Source organism: Xenopus laevis, chromosome 9_10S (genome assembly GCF_017654675.1).
Source record: "Xenopus laevis strain J_2021 chromosome 9_10S, Xenopus_laevis_v10.1, whole genome shotgun sequence".
Taxonomy (NCBI): Eukaryota; Metazoa; Chordata; class Amphibia; order Anura; family Pipidae; genus Xenopus; species Xenopus laevis.
The window spans coordinates 107142462-107161843 of NC_054388.1; the positions used below are offsets into that span (position 1 = coordinate 107142462).

At 40.3% G+C, this 19382-nt stretch overlaps 2 protein-coding genes across 3 annotated transcripts in view; one reads left to right on the top strand and one right to left on the bottom strand.

The window, feature by feature from the left end:
* The window catches only part of pgap6.S (post-glycosylphosphatidylinositol attachment to proteins 6 S homeolog), a 47077-nt gene extending 45189 nt beyond the window's left edge, over positions 1-1888 (bottom strand). The window contains exon 1 of the mRNA XM_018239332.2: positions 1378-1888. Coding sequence (XP_018094821.1) covers positions 1378-1453 — 76 coding nt within the window. The 5' untranslated portion in view covers positions 1454-1888. The remainder of the gene's footprint in view (positions 1-1377) is intronic.
* On the top strand, positions 1539-18239 carry XB5729975.S (novel C3HC4 type (RING finger) and B-box zinc finger protein with SPRY domain S homeolog). 2 transcript variants are annotated; one of them, XM_041577623.1, is made up of 2 exons: positions 1539-1667; positions 16368-18147. In XM_041577623.1, the coding sequence occupies exon 2, from the start codon at positions 16468-16470 to the stop codon at positions 18103-18105; it is 1638 nt and encodes a 545-aa protein (XP_041433557.1). In that variant the 5' UTR covers positions 1539-1667; positions 16368-16467; the 3' UTR covers positions 18106-18147.
* Positions 18240-19382: the final 1143 nt, after the last annotated feature.

Below are 19382 nucleotides of genomic sequence, written 5' to 3' on the forward strand. Positions count from 1 at the left end.
GATACACAGTAGATAACAGATAAGTACTACTATAGTTTATATAAACAAGCTGCTGTGTAGCCATGGGGGCAGCCATTCAAGCACAGGATACACAGTAGATAACAGATAAGTACTACTATAGTTTATATAAACAAGCTGCTGTGTAGCCATGGGGGCAGTCATTCAAGCACAGGATACACAGTAGATAACAGATAAGTACTACTATAGTTTATATAAACAAGCTGCTGTGTAGCCATGGGGGCAGCCATTCAAGCACAGGATACACAGTAGATAACAGATAAGTACTACTATAGTTTATATAAACAAGCTGCTGTGTAGCCATGGGGGCAGTCATTCAAGCACAGGATACACAGTAGATGACAGATAAGTACTACTATAGTTTATATAAACAAGCTGCTGTGTAGCCATGGGGGCAGCCATTCAAGCACAGGATACACAGTAGATAACAGCAGTGGCGTAGGTAGATATTGCTGGGCCCTTCATGTCCTTGTGAGTACAGCCCCCTTCACAATAATGGACTGCGTCTACTCCTGCGCTCCCCTGCGGTTGAACGGAAGAAAGCGCAACGCAGGGGAGCGCAGGAGAAAACGGCCGTGTGCAAGAGCCCTTGAATTAACTTTTAATATAATGAATAGAGTGATATTCTGAGACAATAGGTTTTAGTTTTTTTTCGTATTATTTGTGGTTTATTAGCTTTTTATTCAGCAGCTCTCCAGTTTGCAATTACAGCAATCTGGTTCCCAGGGTCAAAATCACCCTAGCAACCATGCATCGATCTGAATAAGAGACTGGAATATGAATAGGAGGGGAGCGAAATAGAAAGCGGAGTAATAAAAAGAAGCAATAACAGTAAATGTGTAGCCTTACAGCGCATTTGTTTTTTAGATGGGGTCAGTGACCCCCATTTGAAAGCAGGACAGAGTCAGAAAAAGAAGGCAAATAATTTAAAAACTATAAAAAATAAAAAATGAAGACTAATTGAAAAGTTGCTTAGAATTAGCCATTCTATAACATACTAGAAGTTAAAGGTGAACCATCCTAGTATACCACAGCCCAGGTTAGGTGGAAGATGTTGTCGGACTACAACTCCCAGAAACCTGTAATGGGAAAGGTTGCCAGTGCTTGTCCTGTGTGAGTGTAGAATAAACACAATCCAGATAAACAGCAGCATATCCCCTTGCTCCCCTGGGATACCTGCCACTGAAGCTCAGTCTTTATTGTACTGATTTGTACGTTTGTTTTTGGGTGAAGTTCCCCTTTAAATTGGTCACATGTGTGAGAAGTGTTCCAGGGAAATGGAATATGTCCTGCTTAGAAGAACATGTTTGAGGCTGTGAGAGGATGCTGGGAATTGTAGTAATGACAGACCCTACTCACCGCTGGACAGGCTCCTGGCTGTTGGCAACAAGTGGATGATCCCCAGGATGATGAGGCAGCCCGAGGGGAGAGACATGCCGGCCACAGCTGATAGGACGAGGGATCAGGAAGTGTTTATGTCACACACAGCTGCCATCATGTCCTCACACAGGCTTCAGTCACCGCAATGCAGTCACTGGCACAGACTGGCTCCTTCCCAAGCTCCCTGTGACTCACCCGCCAGGATAAACACACTCTGCAGCTCACCCAGTTCCCAGGCCGGTGTCTCACACACACACTGCTCCTGCCAGGTAAGGGCAAAGCAAATAGAGACTAAGCCACGCCCCCGGCCTCGCTCTCACCGCCCCTTTCCATTGTGAGGCTGCCAATCACTCCCACACGGGCCTGTCTGGCTTTCCTTTATTCACTTCCTGCTTCTTCCGCCAGTCACTCACAATTAAATCTTGTCCCCTACTCCAAACGTCATTAGATCTCCTGCCCAGTCCTTCTCGTCCCTACTCAATCCATTTTCTATATAACATTGAGATAATCCCCGCCCAGTCCAACAAGCCACGCCCACAACATCATCAACTTTTAGCGCACGAGTTTTCTAGTCTCCGCCCATTCTTCCCTGTCACTCCCACCTTCCCCTCCTCCGCTTCTACTTCTGTGATAAATATGATGGGGGACGTATACTAAAGTAGGGAGCCTTGGGAGAACGTCAGCCCTAATGACGTAAGAAGGAAGCACGCTGTTACGCCAAGGTAATGAGGTGACCAACCTGTGTGAGGAAAGTGAAGCCAAGGGAGATTTAGAGGGGCACTTCCTGTTCCGTAGTTTCCGTGTGGAATGCTGGGAATGGGCAAATCCCTGAGAGGTAGAGATGGGTCACAAAATGGGGTTTGCTGCCATTTGTATAAGAAATACAATCCTATTTATCTCTTCTGTCTTTCCTATTCTTTCTTATAAATAACGTGGGCACCAGGGAGCATTTACTTAAATAAAATATCAGCCGGTCATCCCCTGACCCCAAGGAGGATACAGAGAGGGTTCTGAGGCGAGTGCCTGTTTATTTAAAGTGATACCGACACTAAAAATGTTCTTTTCAAAATATCAGAAGTTACCAATCAGGTCATGTTGATCGTTTTTCGCAGATAGTTCTCCTTTTGTGTCACTTGAAGTTCCTAAACCTGACAGTTTTGCCAACCTGACTGTCCCTTCTTAAAGGGATACTGACATCAGGGTGCGATTCCCTAACCTCAAATTTATCAGAATATATAGATATCTTTCTACAGAAATATGTGACAAAACTTCCGTCTTATCTTAGAGACACTGTTCAAACAATTGATTTTATTAACAATACACCTTGCTCTGATGGTTATATCATAGGGACCTGCGATGTTACCTCTCTATATACGGTTATAAATCATAATCAGGGATTACATGCTATACGATATTTCCTAGATGAGGACGCAACAATTGCTGGCGAACAAAAAGAATTTATACTTAAAGGAATTAATTTTATCCTAGAGAAAAATTATTTTTGGTTTGAAGGGAATTATTATTTACAAACCAATGGGACAGCTATGGGAACTCGATTCGCCCCTAGCTATGCAAATTTATTCATGGGTTATTGGGAATTAACTAATATCACTCCCCTCCTTGATTCGAACATCGGACTTATAGCTTGGAAACGCTACATAGATGATTGTCTATTTATTTGGAAAGGTCCTGAACAATCCTTAAAAAACTTTCTAAATACTATAAATCAAAATGATTTTAATCTGACTTTTACTAGTGAATTCAGTAGCCATACTGTACATTTTCTAGATTTGACAATATCGATTGACAATAACAAGTTTGTGACCAGCCTATATCGCAAACCAACTGACTGCAATGGTTTCATCCTGAACTCCAGCTGCCACCATAAAAAATGGTTAGATAATATTCCTCTTGGTCAATTTAATAGAGTAAAAAGAAATTGCAGTAAAGTGAGTGATTACGAAAAAGAATGTAAAACATTATACAAACAATTTAAAGAAAAAGGATATAAAAAAGAAACTGTGGATAAAGCCAAGAAGATCTGCGATGTGAAAGATCGAAAGGAAATGTTAAAACATAATCATCAGAAACAAAAAATCCCACAAGAAAACGCCATTTCGTTTATCACTACATTTAATAATTCGAATAAAAATTTGGAACAAATAATAAACAAACATTGGCATATTTTAAAAAATGATAGAGATTTGTCTGGCTTCCTAACGGAAAAACCGAAGGTAATCTATAAAAGACCCCAAACCATAAGACAAATGCTAGTACCAAGCTGTCTACCTCTTAATGAAGCAAAAAACGATACATTTCTTAGCAGTGGAAAAAAGGGATTTTATTCATGTGGGAGCTGCAAAGCTTGCAAAACATGCAAAAATAATACAAGAAAATCGTTTAATTTTAATTCAAATGTAACAAAAGAAACATTCGACATAAAAGATACAATCACTTGCAACAACAAAAATGTGATATATTTATTACAATGTCCATGTATGTTACAATATGTGGGGAGAACTACCAGAAGTCTGAAAATCAGAATACGTGAACATGTCAATAACATACAAAAAGGAATGACTACTCATAGTGTGCCTGCGCACTTTAAAACATACCACAATTCAGATCCCACACAGTTAACTTTCATGGGAATATCACTTAAAAAGAACCATTGGCGTGGGAGTGACATGACTAAAGTAATATCACAGGAAGAGACTTACTGGATTCATAAATTAAAGACTTTAACCCCCAAAGGTTTAAACATTGACATTGATATTAAATGCTTTTTAAAAGACTAACTTTTTAAAATCCGTTTTATTATATATATTCCATTTTATTAGTATTATATATTCTATTTTATATGGCATGATTAAATAAATGTGATTTGCATTTTTAATTGAGAAAACCACCCACGGAAGGGATAAAAACACCTCTGTGAAGCAATATGGGAAATCAGCCCCTGAGGAAGTATAATTGTATACGAAACGCGTTGGGCATTGTACTGTTATAAACACTTGACTATAATAAATTCTTTAAAGGCAAAAGACATTGCCGTAAACTTATTTCGCAACAAACCCCTTTGAGCTAAAATATCCAGTAGAGAAGTGGAAAGCAGCGCCGACAGTATCCCCAGGTGAGACTGAAGACCGCGTGGAGGAGAACGCCGACTTGTGCAACTGCGGGAAACATCAGAGCAGCGTCTACTGGAGGAGAACACACCATCGCCAGAATTTAGACATCGGGACGCGATCGGATGTAAACCCCAGCAAGTGCCATCCATCCAACCCTTGCGGAGGTCGATCTGAACACGATCCAGACAGCGTTCTATTAAGCCGTTTGTACATACACTTAAGGTAAGCGCATTATCGGCTTAAAACCACCTCTCTGCTAGCTGTACTACACTATCCGGCATCCTTACTTAACAGGCGAAAGAATCGACCAGACACGCCAACTACAAACCAACCTCACACTGAAGACATATGCGACCAGATCCCATTTTTGCGATACGATTATTTCACGAATGTCAGTAGATCTGATTATTTAATATCCGCTAAAGTGTACAAAGGATACTACACTAGATAGGCTTGTCTCCCTTTCTCTACAGGTACCCCCAGCGCACCTTCCATTCCCTATTTTCTTTTGAATTGTATGTGGACAAGTGGATCCATAGATTGAACTTTGGTGCAGCTCTCTTCCCCACCGTTTTTGACAGAGCGCAGTCTTTACCCCATTGACTAATTGACATGGGGAAAACATTTTTTTTCAAAATGAATCAGCAGAATTCTGCACTGAAATCCATTTCTCAAAAGAGCAAACAGATTTTTTTATATTCAATTTTGAAATCTGACATGGGGCTAGACATATTGTCAATTTCCCAGCTGCCCCAAGTCATGTGCTCTGATAAACTTCAATCACTCTTTACTGCTGTACTGCAAGTTGGAGTGATATCACCCCCCTTCCCTTCCCCCCCGCCCAGCAACCTAACAAAAGAACAATGGGAAGGTAACCAGATAGCAGCTCCCTAACTCAAGATAACAGCTGCCTGGTAGATCTAAGAACAACACTCAGTAGTAAAATCCAGGTCCCACTGAGACACATTCATTTACATTGAGAAGGAAAAACACCAGCCTGCCAGAAAGCATTTCTCTCCTAAAGTGCAGGCACAAGTCACATGACCAGGGGCAGCTGGGAAATTGACAATATGTCTAGCCCCATGTCAGATTTCAAAATTGAATATAAAAAAATCTGTTTGCTCTTTTGAGAAATGGATTTCAGTGCAGAATTCTGCTGGAGCAGCACTATTAACTGATTCATTTTGAAAAAAAAATTTTTTCCCATGACAGTATCCCTTTAAAGTGTCAGAGTTTCTAATGCTAACCGACTACTGAAGCTGAAACATGGCAGTAAGAAAGGCAATGTAAAAGCATCAGGCAGATACTTTTATGGCAAAATTATAAATAACATTCAAAGACAATGTTATGATCAATAATAAAAAAATGTATTTTCTGATGTCAGTATCTCTTTAATGGAGCGAGCACAGGCATACGGCCCCTAACCACAAATAACTGACCTGCCTAGGAAACAGAGGGGTGGAAGGGTTTTTATTGCCTCCTTGGAACAATCGCTAGTTTCTGGCAGGTCTGTCTCTTCTGTTTGTTCCCATTCAACCCATGTTCCAGGGGAAGGTGTAACAAGGTCAGTCAAACCAAAGACTGAACTGGTATGAAAGGGCTAGAGACTAGTGGGTGTAACCACAGCATCCCTCAGAGCTTAGTATACAGCCACTGTACACATATTAACCTACATACTAGTTGTGACAGGCATAGAATCATGTAGCTTTACAGGGCTGTATTTAGTCCCGGCACTGCCCTAGGCACCAAACCTCATTCTCCTGCAAATGGTGCGTTTGTCCTGCACATAAACCAACAACTGGGAAACACTGGGACAGAGAAGTGCAATTGTGCTCCCTGCGCTAGAAGAGCTGAATCCCCAAGGGGGCGCTGTTGTTTGAATTTCTCATCCCATTGGAGCAGCGCTCCTAGATATGGCCCTGTAGCCTTATATGCTTAGATCCTAGTGGCCATAAGGATATATCTTATTGAGTGGTTTAACTACTTAAACCAATTAAAGAAGGCAATTCTACATTTGCTCCTCACCATTACTCTAGCCCAGTGGTCCACGTCATTTTTTATTACACGTGAGCCACACTCGAATATAAATATTGTTGGGAAGCCACACAATCAAGAAAATCTTCCTTAGGGATGCCAAATAAGGGCTGTGATTGGCTAATTAATAGCCCCATGTGGACTGCTGCCCGACAGGAGGCTCTGTTGGAGTAAATGTGTCTTTATGCCTCCAAAACTTTATTCAAAGCTAGAAGTTTCAATATGGGCACATGCTATGGGGCCACCAGGAGCAACATGTTGCTCATGAGCCACTGGTTGGGGATATCGCTGCTCTAGCCCTAAACCTAGGGGCTGATTCACTAAGGGTCGAATATCGAGGGTTAATTAACCCTCGATATTCGACTAGGAATTGAAATCCTTCGAATATCGAAGTCGAAGGATTTAGCGCAAATACTGCGATCGTACGATCGAAGGATTATTCCTTCGATGGAACGATTAAATCCTTCGAATCGAACGATTAAGTCCTTCGAATCGAAGGATTTAAATCCAACGATCGACGGAATATCCTTCGATCAAAAAAAGTTAGGCAAGCCTATGGGGACCTTCCCCATAGGCTATTCGGTAGCTTTTAGATGGCGAACTAGGGGGTCGAAGTTTTTTTTAAAGAGACAGTACTTCGACTATCGAATGGTCGAATAGTCGAACGATTTTTACTTTCAATCCTTCGATTCAAAGTCGTGGTCGAAGTAGCCCATTCGATGGTCGAAGTAGCCCAAAAAATACTTCGAAATTCGAAGTTTTTTTACTTCGAATCCTTCACTCGAATTTAGTGAATCGGCCCCCTAATGTCGCTAAATTAAATTCTTTAACCCTGAACACTTTTCTTTATACCAACAATGATGTTGCATAATAGGCCAGCCCTTGCCCTAAACCTAATCTTCCAAACATTTAACAGTTTTATTTATATCATTATATCAAAAATATTAGTTGCATTGTAGCATAACCCTCGCTTTAACTAAAAAAAAAAAAAAAAAAGCCTTAAAAATAAAGTACATAAAACCCCTGCTGTTTCTATAAGCATGCACACATTCTGTATAAGGCCTTGTTCTGTGATGAACACATCATACTGCTTGAGTGTGTCAGAATGTTTGTGTGAATATACCTTGGGATCTAGGCTTGTTTTACCTAGATCCTAGTGGTGTACCAGGCTGGATATAAACATACTGTATATTCCTTTGGCCAATAATGTATAGAGGCTGGAAGCATTGTGGAACTTACCGAATTTTTGAACATCATAATATTTGTGGAATCACTGACCATGTGAATGATAACATTTATGGGAAATGCAGTGTTGCAATTATTTTAAGTGGGGTGTAAAAATGAAAAGTAAAATTTTACTTCATTAAAGAAAATATAATTCTAAGCCACCTTCCAATAAGCATTAATTACACTTTTCAGGAGTAAGAATATCTTGTGTGTATCTGCCCCCTAGTGGGCTTATGAGCAAAATTCTGTGGTTAAAGGGCAAGGAAAGTTAAACTAAAACAGTAGGCTAGAAATGTTGTACGTTATCTTTTGGGATTCCACAGCCCATTAGCAGTAACGATCTGTGTCTCCAAAGATGCCCCAGTAGCTCCCCATCTTCTTTTCTGCTGATTCACTGCACATGCTCTGTGCTGCTGTCACTTACTGAGCTTAGGGACCCACTCACAATATACAGTACACATAGAATAGAAATGTCACAATATAAGGCTGATTAGTAATTAATACAGATAATTACTACATGGCAGCACAGAAACCAGTGCAATTAGCATCAGAATTTAATAATCAGCAAACCTGTAGCATCAGCTTATATTACAGCCAGGGAAGCTCATTTTCTGCTGGATAATTAGTGACGAGCCCTAAGCTTAGCTTCTCAACAGCCAATCAGAGCCCACTGAGCATGTGAGTGTCACAGACACTTTCCAAGATGGTGACCCCCTATGACAAGTTTGAAGTCCTGGATCATTGCTGCTATTGACAAGCTGAAACTTTAGGCTGGTGCAATAAGTTCAGTAAATAAAAAAAAACATGGCATTCTTAGCCCTATTAATTTTTAGGGTTTAGTTCTCCTTTAAAGCCAGTAGTAAGGTTGAGACTAAATAGGTACCGTTAAGGTGGCCATACACCACCAGATTCTTTACTTCCAAACAACCGATTCCCGAATATTCTGATAAAGGTGCAAATTCACAAATGTTTGCCTGCGAACGCTTCGCCACACTCCGCGCCACTTCGCCAGGCATAAATTCGCTTCCACTACCCTAATTCACTAGAATGCAAAGTTGCGTCTCTGCAGCCAAACACTGGCGAAGTTTCGCTAGTGTTAATTCGTCAGCACGAGCATTTCATAGCAAACTTTCTATAACTTTGGTTTCTGCCTATCGAAGGCAAAGGCGAAGGAAACTCTGGTGAAAGAGGTAACGTTCTGTAAAATTCCCACTTTAGTGAATCTGTGGATTAACAATAGTTCGCCTGAGCAAAAATTTGCCTGGCGATAGGGTGCGAAACTATGCTAGCGAGTTGTCCTTTACACCTGTGGATGGGATTTCTGGTGAATTTTCGCTATCGACGGCCACTTCGCCCCTATCGGTAACTTATCATCGTTGGGCTAATTATTGGCTCAACATTATTGTTCTCAAAATTGATCCGATGGGGTTAAAAATTTTGGTCGTTCAAGGATAAAATCGGACAGTGGGTGTGAATTAGATATTTTTCGTAGAAACAATCGTTCTTTGCGCATGTCAGGATTGTAACAGAAATCAACGAATATATACAGAAGGACCCGAAAGTTTTTTGCTGAAAGCTTCATTTGTAACCATGTGATAATAATCATGTAAGAAATAAATTGGTGCTGACTGCGGTATCAAAGATAGGATTAAGCTCTGCACACCAGATAACTTAAAAATCGAAAATTGTATTAATCCATTTTAAGAACATACTGCGTGATAGCTTGATGCGTTTCGGGCACAGCTGCCCTTAATCATAAGCAGTGTCGGACTGGGATGCCAGGGGCCCACCAGAAAACCTTAGACCATGGTGTGTTTTGCATATATTTTTAAGTTTCTGCTTGATTGCACTACAGTTGCATTAAATCTATGTTCTTAACAGATATATTTTTTATTAATGTAATGAGGTAAATGCAAAACAAGGATGAAGTGTAAATAGTAAAAAATGTGGAATTAGAAGTCAGAGTTCCACAGATAAGGGGTTCCACTGAGGGGTTGTTCTGTGACCATACAAAGGCACAAGGCTGCAGGCTGAGTTATACAGGGAACTCTGAGTATCACTCTTGTATTATAAGGGATAATGTACCCCCTACTGTAAATGATAAGGATATTAGAAGTCACTGAGGGGTTGTTCTGTGACCATACAAAGGCACAAGGCTGCAGGCTGAGTTATACAGGGAACTCGGAGTATCACTCTTGTATTATAAGGGATAATGTACCCCCTACTGTAAATGATAAGGATATTAGAAGTCACTGAGGGGTTGTTCTGTGACCATATAAAGGCACAAGGCTGCAGGCTGAGTTATACAGGGAACTCTGAGTATCACTCATGTATTATAAGGGATAATGTACCCCCTACTGTAAATGATAAGGATATTAGAAGTCACTGAGGGGTTGTTCTGTGACCATATAAAGACACAAGGCTGCAGGCTGAGTTATACAGGGAACTCGGAGTATCACTCTTGTATTATAAGGGATAATGTACCCCCTACTGTAAATGATAAGGATATTAGAAGTCACTGAGGGATTTGGTGACCATATAAAGGCACAAGACTGCAGACTATACAGGGAACTCTGAGTATCACTCGTATTATATTTAAAAAAAAAAAAAAAAAAACTCGAATCGAGTGGATAATTCCCTAGTCGAATTTGACAATCTTTTGAAAATTAGAATTTTCAATTCGACCCTTAAAGGAGAAGGAAAGGTAATTTTTTTTAACCTATCTTTAAATGTTGCTTGGGTGCTCCCCTCCTGATCCGCATTACTTCCGCTGCCCAATCCGTTCTCTTTCTCTCACACCGTCCCGTTGAAGTTTCTGCCGTTTCTAAACTTTGCGCCCGCCACGTTAGCAGAGTGTGCGTCACGTCCCTGTCTGAACTGCGCATGCGCTAAATTTAGTCCAACAATGACGTTGCCTTGTACCACCTGACCGCAGTATCGCCGCTCGCATGTGGGAAGAAAAGGATATTGTGCGCAGGGCTTGCCAAATTTTTACTGAGCATGTGCCAGCCCTATTAGAACAGATTTGGATAGCGAGAGGGACGGTTTTTATTTTTCTATGCACCTTACAAAAAGCAAGGTTTTTATTTTTCTATGCACCTTACAAAAAGTAAGTATCTCTTCATTTTGTGGGCAATCTATACAACTTTATTTGTATTTTACCTTTCCTTCTCCTTTAATAAATCTGCCCCTTTAATACAATTGTTTGTATAATACCCGACAACAGACCGATAATATGCAAATCCCTGAGTCATCTGGAATTCCGTGGAATTTCCTCAGCAGGAATTATACTTTTATTTTCATTCTTGAGCTCAGACAAATATATTCCCGTGTTAAATTCTGACATTGTACCCAAGAACATTTACAAATGTGTGGCGTGCAGCACAGTTTTATCTGTTATGCCACACTGCAACTCTGTTTACTAGATTTTTGTCTTCAGTGTTTAGATCAATGAAAACACGTGCATTTCTTTTCATGGCAGCACTAAATGTTATGCTTCTCTGTGGGGCGATACTTATGAGAGTGTACAACAATTCTGCACAAAGTTCTCTGTTAGGCTCATTCATCTTGGACCAACCTCTTGGCTTTTAAAAGATAATTAAACCATGAAAAATAAATGCGACTAAAACTGCCATATTTTATATAGTGAACTTATTGCACGAGGCTAAAGTTTCAGCTTGTCAATAGCAGCAATGATCCAGGACTTCAAACTTGTCACAGGGGGTCACCATCTTGGAAAGTGTCTGTGACACTCACATGCTCAGTGGGCTCTGATTGGCTGTTGAGAAGCTAAGCTTAGGGCTCGTCACTAATTATCCAGCAGAAAATGAGCTTCCCCTGTAATATAAGCTGATGCTACAGGTTTGCTGATTATTAAATTCTGATGCTAATTGCACTGGTTTCTGTGCTGCCATGTAGTAATTATCTGTATTAATTACTAATCAGCCTTATATTGTGACATTTCTATTCTATGTGTACTGTATATTGTGAGTGGGTCCCTAAGCTCAGTAAGTGACAGCAGCACAGAGCATGTGCAGTGAATCAGCAGAAAAGAAGATGGGGAGCTACTGGGGCATCTTTGAAGACACAGATCTTTACTGCTAAAGGGCTGTGGTTGCCTTGGGCTGGTACAGAAGCACAAAACATAATGTACAGCATTTCTAGCTACTTCTTTAGTTAAGCTTTAGTTCTCCTTCATTGATATGTAAGGGAAACAACCGCACCCAGTTTATCTACGTCTACTCTCCAATACAAAAAAATATATTGTATCTCCATTTCCTGCTTCGTAAAAAAGTACTAATTGTTCAGTTAATTTAAAACCGTGTCACAAAACTACTACAAGCACCCGATATATATCCCATATCCTTATTCACTGAGGCTTGCACAGTTTCCGGATAGGCAGCTGTCTGCGGTGCTGAACAGAACAGTTATTCGGAATGAATCCTAATAAGAACTCTAAATCCTTATATGAATAGTGGATCTTGGACCACTCAACATGCTCTGTTATTGAAAAGCTTATTTCTGAACACCGCACACACACACTTCAGCACTGCTTTTATAAGAATTTCAGCTTCAGTGCAGTTTGACGCTAAGTTTCCTCTGCCCCAATTGTATGTGATGTGGCAAAATGCACACAAATTATATTGCATGACTTACAGCATTTATAAGAGATTTGTAGCAAAATCACAAAAGGCGGCACTCTGGATAAAACTCTGGATAAAAAGTTTATTGCCCCAGACTGCGGATGATTACGCCTGACGCGTTTCAGGAATAACTCCTTTATTCATTCATTTATAACAGAATTAGGGGCAGATTTACATATGGGTTAATTAACCCTCGATATTCAACTGCCGAAAATCCGATGTAAATCCTTTGAACATCAAAGTCGAAGGATTTACCGCAAATAGTTCGATCGAACGAAAAACCATTAAATCCCTCGAATCCGTCGATCGAACGATTTTTCTTCGACCAAAAAATTGTTAGAAAGCCTATGGGGACCTTCCCCATAGGCTAACATTGCACCTCGGTAGGTTTTAGGTGGCGAAGTCGGGGGTCGAAGTTTTTTTTAAAGAGACAGTACTTCGACTATCGAATGGTCGAATATTCGAACGATTTTTAGTTCGAATCGTTCGATTCAAAGGTCGAAGTAGCCAATTCGATGGTCGAAGTAGCCAAAAAAACATTCGAAATTCTAAGTTTTTTTTATTCTATTCCTTCACTCGAACTAATTGAATGTGCCCCGATGTGTGCGATTTGCTTAGTTCAGCCCATTAGCAGACCCCTGGAACTAGCACCATATTAGTAATTCTTGGATTCCCTAGCGTCCGTGTATGCTATTACTCACTATTCATCATAGCAGGCTGGGCAATTGCCGCAAGTGCCCCCACCACAATTGCCGCAACCTGCCGACCACCATGAACAGGAAGTGATGGTGCTGCAAACCGGAAGTGACATCTTCAAAAGTGGGCAGGGATAGAAATAAGTTTTGTAAAACTTTAAAAGGAGTAAAATATAGACAACATTACATAAGATAAGCAATTTAGATGAGACCCGAAACCCGACCCGTGGGTATACTTGCACCTGAAAATCCTCATTCTGCAGGGTGCCCGCTTTTTTTGCGAGTAACCCGCAGGTATCCGACCCGCTGCAGGACTCTAGAGCAGACTCTGAACTGTTACAATTTTGCAACATTTAGGGGCAGATTTATCAAGGGGCGAATTTCAAAGTTAAAAATACTTCCAAATTCGACCATCAAATTTGGGTATCCTGCGGTCGAAGTAAAAACGATTAAATCCTTTGAATCAAACAATTCAAAGGATTTCAGCGAACGATCGAACGATTTTACTTCGACTTCCAAAAACTTAGAAAAATGCTCTAGAAGCTAACATAGCACTTCCACAGGTTTAATTTGGCGAAGTATTGAAGTCGAAGTTTTTTTAAAGAGACAGTACTTTGATTATCGAATATTCGAATTATCTTACTTTGAGTCGAAGTCGTAGTATCCTATTCGATGGTCGAAGTATCCAAAAAAATTACTTCAATTTTTGAATTTTTTTACTGGTTCAGGATAAGGAGGGTTAAGTCCATAGGGATTATTAGCACCAGGAGGCAGTTAAAGTTTTTTCCCAGAATTTTTGTATTGGTGGGCAATGCCACACCATGTGTATGACGTCAGTTGGGGAGTGCTTACATTTGGGGCATATATCTGGAATGGAAGGGTTTATTAAATGTAATTTATAGAGTTAAGTCAGTTTGATGCAGAAATCTAAACTGAATCTTTTTATCCTTTTGAGCTAATCAATACTGAGTTATGAGATTCCAATGTTCAGAAACTCTGCATGCCATGGGCCATAGTGGGTAAAGGCATTTGAGGCTCTTGTTGGCTACAAGCACAAGTGGTGGGTAATGGCAAAAGCTATCATAGACTAAAATAATCTAATATAGTTAGTAAGCCAAAAATGTAATGTATAAAGGCTGGAGTGACTGGATGTGTAACATAATAGCCAGAACACTACTTCCTGCTTTTCAGCTCTCTAACTCTGAGTTAGTCAGTGACTATAAGGGGGGCCACATGGGACATAACTGCTCAGTGAGTTTTTATATAGGCGAAAAGAAAGAAAGTATCCCTGTCTTTTTAATCAGAAAAAACACACAAAAAATTATGTTATCACTATATAATTCGATTTCAGTTAAACCATTTAATCTCGTGATTCTGTATATATTGGTCAGTGAGTTTGTAATTGATCCTCAGCATTCAGCTCAAAAGCAACAGTTATGACCCATGTGACTTCTCCTCAACTCACTGATTGGTTACTGCCTGGTAACCAATCAGTGGAAACCAAGAGAGCTGAAAAGCAGGAAGTAGTGTTCTGGCTATTATGTTACACATCCAGTCACTCCAGCCTTTATACATTACATTTTTGCCCAACTAATTATATTAGATACATTATTTATTTTGCACAGCCTATTTATTTACCCAGTTTTAATTTTTACACTTAACAATTACTTTAAGGGGAAAGCTAGCCATAAGTAATATGAGATCCAAATGTTATTTTTTTTTTAAAGGTGTCTTTGTTATAGAATGGCTAATTCGAAGCATCTTTTCAATTGGCCTTCATTTTTTCTTTTTATAGTTTTTTTAAATTATTTGTCTTCTAACTCTTTCCAGTATTAAATGGGGGTCATTGACCCCATCTAACAAAAACAAATGTTCTTTTAGGCTACAAATGTATTTTTATTGCTACTTTTTATTACTCCTCTTTCTATTCAGGCCTCTCCTATTCATTTTCCAGTTTCTTATTCAAACCACTGCATGGTTGCTGAAATTGCAAACTGGAGAACTGCTGAATAAAAAGCTAAATAACCACAAATAATAATGAAATGAAAACCAATTGCAAATTTTCTCACGATATCACGCTCTACATCAGGGGTCACCAACCTTTTTCTTTTTTTTTTTCTTTTTTTTTTTTTACTCGTGAGCCACATTTAAATCTAAACAAAAGTTGGAGCACAACATAATGCTGCTAAAAGTCCCCAGGGGTGCAAAATATGGGCTGTAACATCTGGTTTTTATACAACCAAAACTTGCCTCCAAGTCTGGAATTAAAAAATAAGCTCCTGCTTTGAGGCCACTGGGAGCAACATCCAAGGGGTTGGTGAGCAACATGAACATGTTACTCACGGGCTACTGGTTGGAGATCACTGCTCTACATCATGGTAAAAGTTAATTTAAAGATGAACAACCCCTTTTAAATTTTAAAAATAATTTTCAGCATCGATAGTTCAATTTTATTAGTGTTAGGCAGTTTTATTGTTACCTCTGCCTCACTAAACTCATCTTAACCACTCAGCTAAATATAATCCTGTTAAGGGGTTACTTAAAGGATTAAACTAATGTGAAAATGAAAATTTAATATAAGCTTCATCATACTGGAATAAGAAACTTTCTAAATACAATCAATTAAATATCCTGCATCGTTTCTGAAATAATCAAGTTTATCTTCACTATCCCTCTCTCAGCATCTGTTTCTCTTCATTCTGTCTTCATGCAGCAGTTGGGTGTCAGATATTCATTGACAGTTAGATCCAATATATCTTATAGGGGAGGCTCCTTTCCTAGCAGATGTATTAGAGCTCACTCAAATAACTGATTCCAGTACAAACAAAATAACTGCCTTTTGCACAAATCCTGCATGTAGAGAGACATGATGTCTGGTGAGTTTAATAGAGTGAGCTCTAATACATCTTCTAGGCAAAAGGAGCCCCCCTATAAGATATATTGGATGTAACTGTCAATGAATATCTGACACCCAACTGCTGCATGAAGACAGAATGAAGAGAAACAGATGCTGAGAGAGGAATAGTGAAGATGAACTTGATTATTTCAGAAACAATGCAGAATATTTAATTGATCGTATTTTGAAAGCTTCTTATTTCACTATGAGGAAGCTTATATTAATTAAATGATTATCATTTTCGCAATAGTTACCATTTAAAAATCATCACAGATAAAGATGAAACTGGTGGGGACTTCCTTCACTGTTTAACAATTTCACTTTCATTTCTATTTCTGATCAGATCCCGATGAGAAAAAGAAACCCAGACAGACCGATGAAGGTGTGTTCTAAGGAACGTCCTCCCTTACAAACACTCGCTGGTATTTGTGTTTCATTTGGCGATGGCATCTGCTAGGCTCAGGCAGGAGTTATGTTGCTCCATCTGCCTGGACTTTTACAGAAAACCGGTCATTCTCCGATGCGGCCATAATTTCTGCCAGGACTGTATTACTGGAGTGTTCGATACCCAAGAGGAGGAGGAATGGGGATTTTATACTTGCCCTGAGTGCAGAAAAAGATTTAAGGTGAGACCTTTGCCTGTGAGAAACCTAGCACTCTATAATATAGCAGAGCTGTACAAGGTTGCCAGGCCAAAGCCAGAAGAGACTGAAATCCTCTGCACTTACTGCATAGACTTTCCTCAACATGCAGTAAAGACCTGCCTGCACTGTGAGGCCTCCTTATGTGAAGTGCACCTTAGAGCTCACTGCACCTCGGAGGAACATATCTTACTGGACCCCACCAGTCCCCTGCAGAATCGGCACTGCCCCATTCATGGAAAGCTTTTTGAGTATTACTGTTCTGAGGATTCTGTCTGCGTATGTGTACACTGCTGCCTTTCTGAGCAGCACCGGGGACACCAAGTGGAAATGTTGAACAAGGCTTCCCAGATAAGGAAAGCTGAACTAAGTGTCATTCTAGAAAACATGGGCCTCCTGAAAGCAAAGAAAAACATGGCAACCCTGAATCTTACTCGCCACGGCAGGAAAGTAGAACAGGAGACTGCTGTTCTAACCAAGAATGTTGCTGCCTTGTTTTCTACCATCAGAGAACATCTTGGATGTCTAGAACACCACATCCTCAATGAGATAAAACTCCAGGAACAAAAGGTTCTCCTTCCAATCTCTGAGTTGATTGGAAAGTTGGAAGTAGAAAAAGATGAACTGACCAGAAAAATGCATTACATAGAGGAGTTGTGTCATAATACTGATTCCCTGGCTGTATTACAGGACCAGGAATTGGACAATGTACGAGATGATGATGATGATGAAGAAGAAACGTATAGCAAGCATCTGATATCAACAAGTCACGTGGATCGGCTGCTTCTGTCTCTAATAATACAGAAAGGTCTAGACAGGTATGTTGCCACTATCCCCAAACTTACGGCTGACAGATGGTCCAATGTGGAATGTGTGTCTGATCTTTTATTGGACGATAACACATCTGGTAATAACATTTGTCTGTCCGGTGACCTGAAAATGGCTACATACTCGACAGAGGCACAAGAGCGAGGCGCTAATTCTTGCAGGTTCCAAACAGGACAAGTTATGAGTACCACCAGCTTCTCATCTGGAAAACATTTCTGGGAAGTAGAGGTTAGTGAAGATGGTCTCAGGAGTGTTGGCGTTGCCTACTCCAGCATCCCGAGGGCAGGGCAGGAATCCATTATAGGCTATAATAGTCAATCCTGGAGCCTAACCTGGATCAATCACCTGATTGGAGTAAGTCATAATTCTGAGGGCAAAACGGTGTCTAAAAGCTCAACAATGAGAAATGTTGGAATCTACTTAGACTACGAAGCAGGAGTACTGACCTTCTATCAGCTGTGCAACCCCATCAGACACCTGTACACCTTCACCTGTGTATTCACCGAGCCTCTTCATCTTGCCTTCCGTGTAGAAAATGGCTGGGTGAGAATAAGCAGCAAACCATTCTGGACAATTGCAAGTACTACTGAATCCAAAGTTGGGGATTTGTAAGATTGCTTTCAGGAGTATTAACCAAGGCCACTATTCCACCTCACCTTAAAGGGGAACTATCGCCAAAATGAACATTTAATATAAGCTTCCTCATACTGAAGTAAGAAACTTCTAAATACACACAATTAAAAATTTTCCATTGTTTCTGATGTAATTAAGTTTATATTCACTATTCCTCTCTCAGCATCTGTTTCTCCTTATTCTCTTGTCATGCAGCAGTTGGGTGTCCAATGAATGATCCAATATATCTTATAGGAGGGCTCCTTTCCTAGCAGATGTATTAGAGCTCACTCATAACTGATTCCAGTACAAACAAAATCTAACAAAATAACTGCCTTTTGGACAAATTCTGCATGTAGAGAGACATGATTTGAGGCTTTTAATTGAGTGAGCTCTGATGCATCTTCTAGGAAAAAAGTGTGTGTGTGTATATATGTATATACGGATCATTCAACTGTTCCCCTGTAAAATGTCTATGGGTAGATTGATATGTTAGTGGTTGGGAATTCACTGCCCATTATGACCATTCGCAGTGCACTAGATAATACATAGGCCAAGTCAAGCAACATGGAAGTTCTTATTTCTATGAATATGCAAAAGACTGGGTTCTGCACCCTAATACTGCATTAAAATAAAAGATTATTTTTTTTCTATAGTCTAAATCGGCATCAGTAAGGAAATTGCCCCTCATTGTTGCCCTATTAATATCGGTGAGAATCAACAGTGCCGTGTGTTTGGGGCCTGGGGTTATTTGGAGAGGTTTGTGTTTAAAGGAGAAGAAACCCCCTTGGGCGCAAAAACCCTCCCCCCTCCTCTGTGTTGATCCCCCTCCCTCCTGCCCTAACTGTGCCGCTGGGCAAATGCCCCTAACTTGTTACTTACCCCCTCTGCGCAGGTCCAGTCCACGGAGTTCACAGACGCCATCTTCTTCCACGTGATCTTCTTCCTGCTTTGACCGGCGTTTTTGGCGCATGCGCAGTAGGAGCATTTTGCCGGTACGGATCTACTGCACATGCGCCAAAAGTCACGCCGGTCAAAGCAGGAAGAAGATCGCGTGGAAGAAGATGGCGTCTGTGAACTCCGTGGACTGGACCTGCGCAGAGGGGTAAGTAACAAGTTAGGTTTTTGCGCCCAGGGGGGTTTCCTTCTCCTTTATGGAGAAAACAATAAGACGGGCAATGTGTGCCATAACCTCCAGTGTTTTCATTAACTAGAACCACAAAAAAAAAAATCATAGGCTTCAGGTCTTGTAACTCATAGCAACCAGTCAGTTGTTT

Excerpts from the sequence above, each read along its gene's own strand:
- XB5729975.S (XM_041577623.1), top strand. The coding sequence starts at position 16,468 with ATGGCATCTGCTAGGCTCAGGCAGGAGTTATGTTGCTCCATCTGCCTG.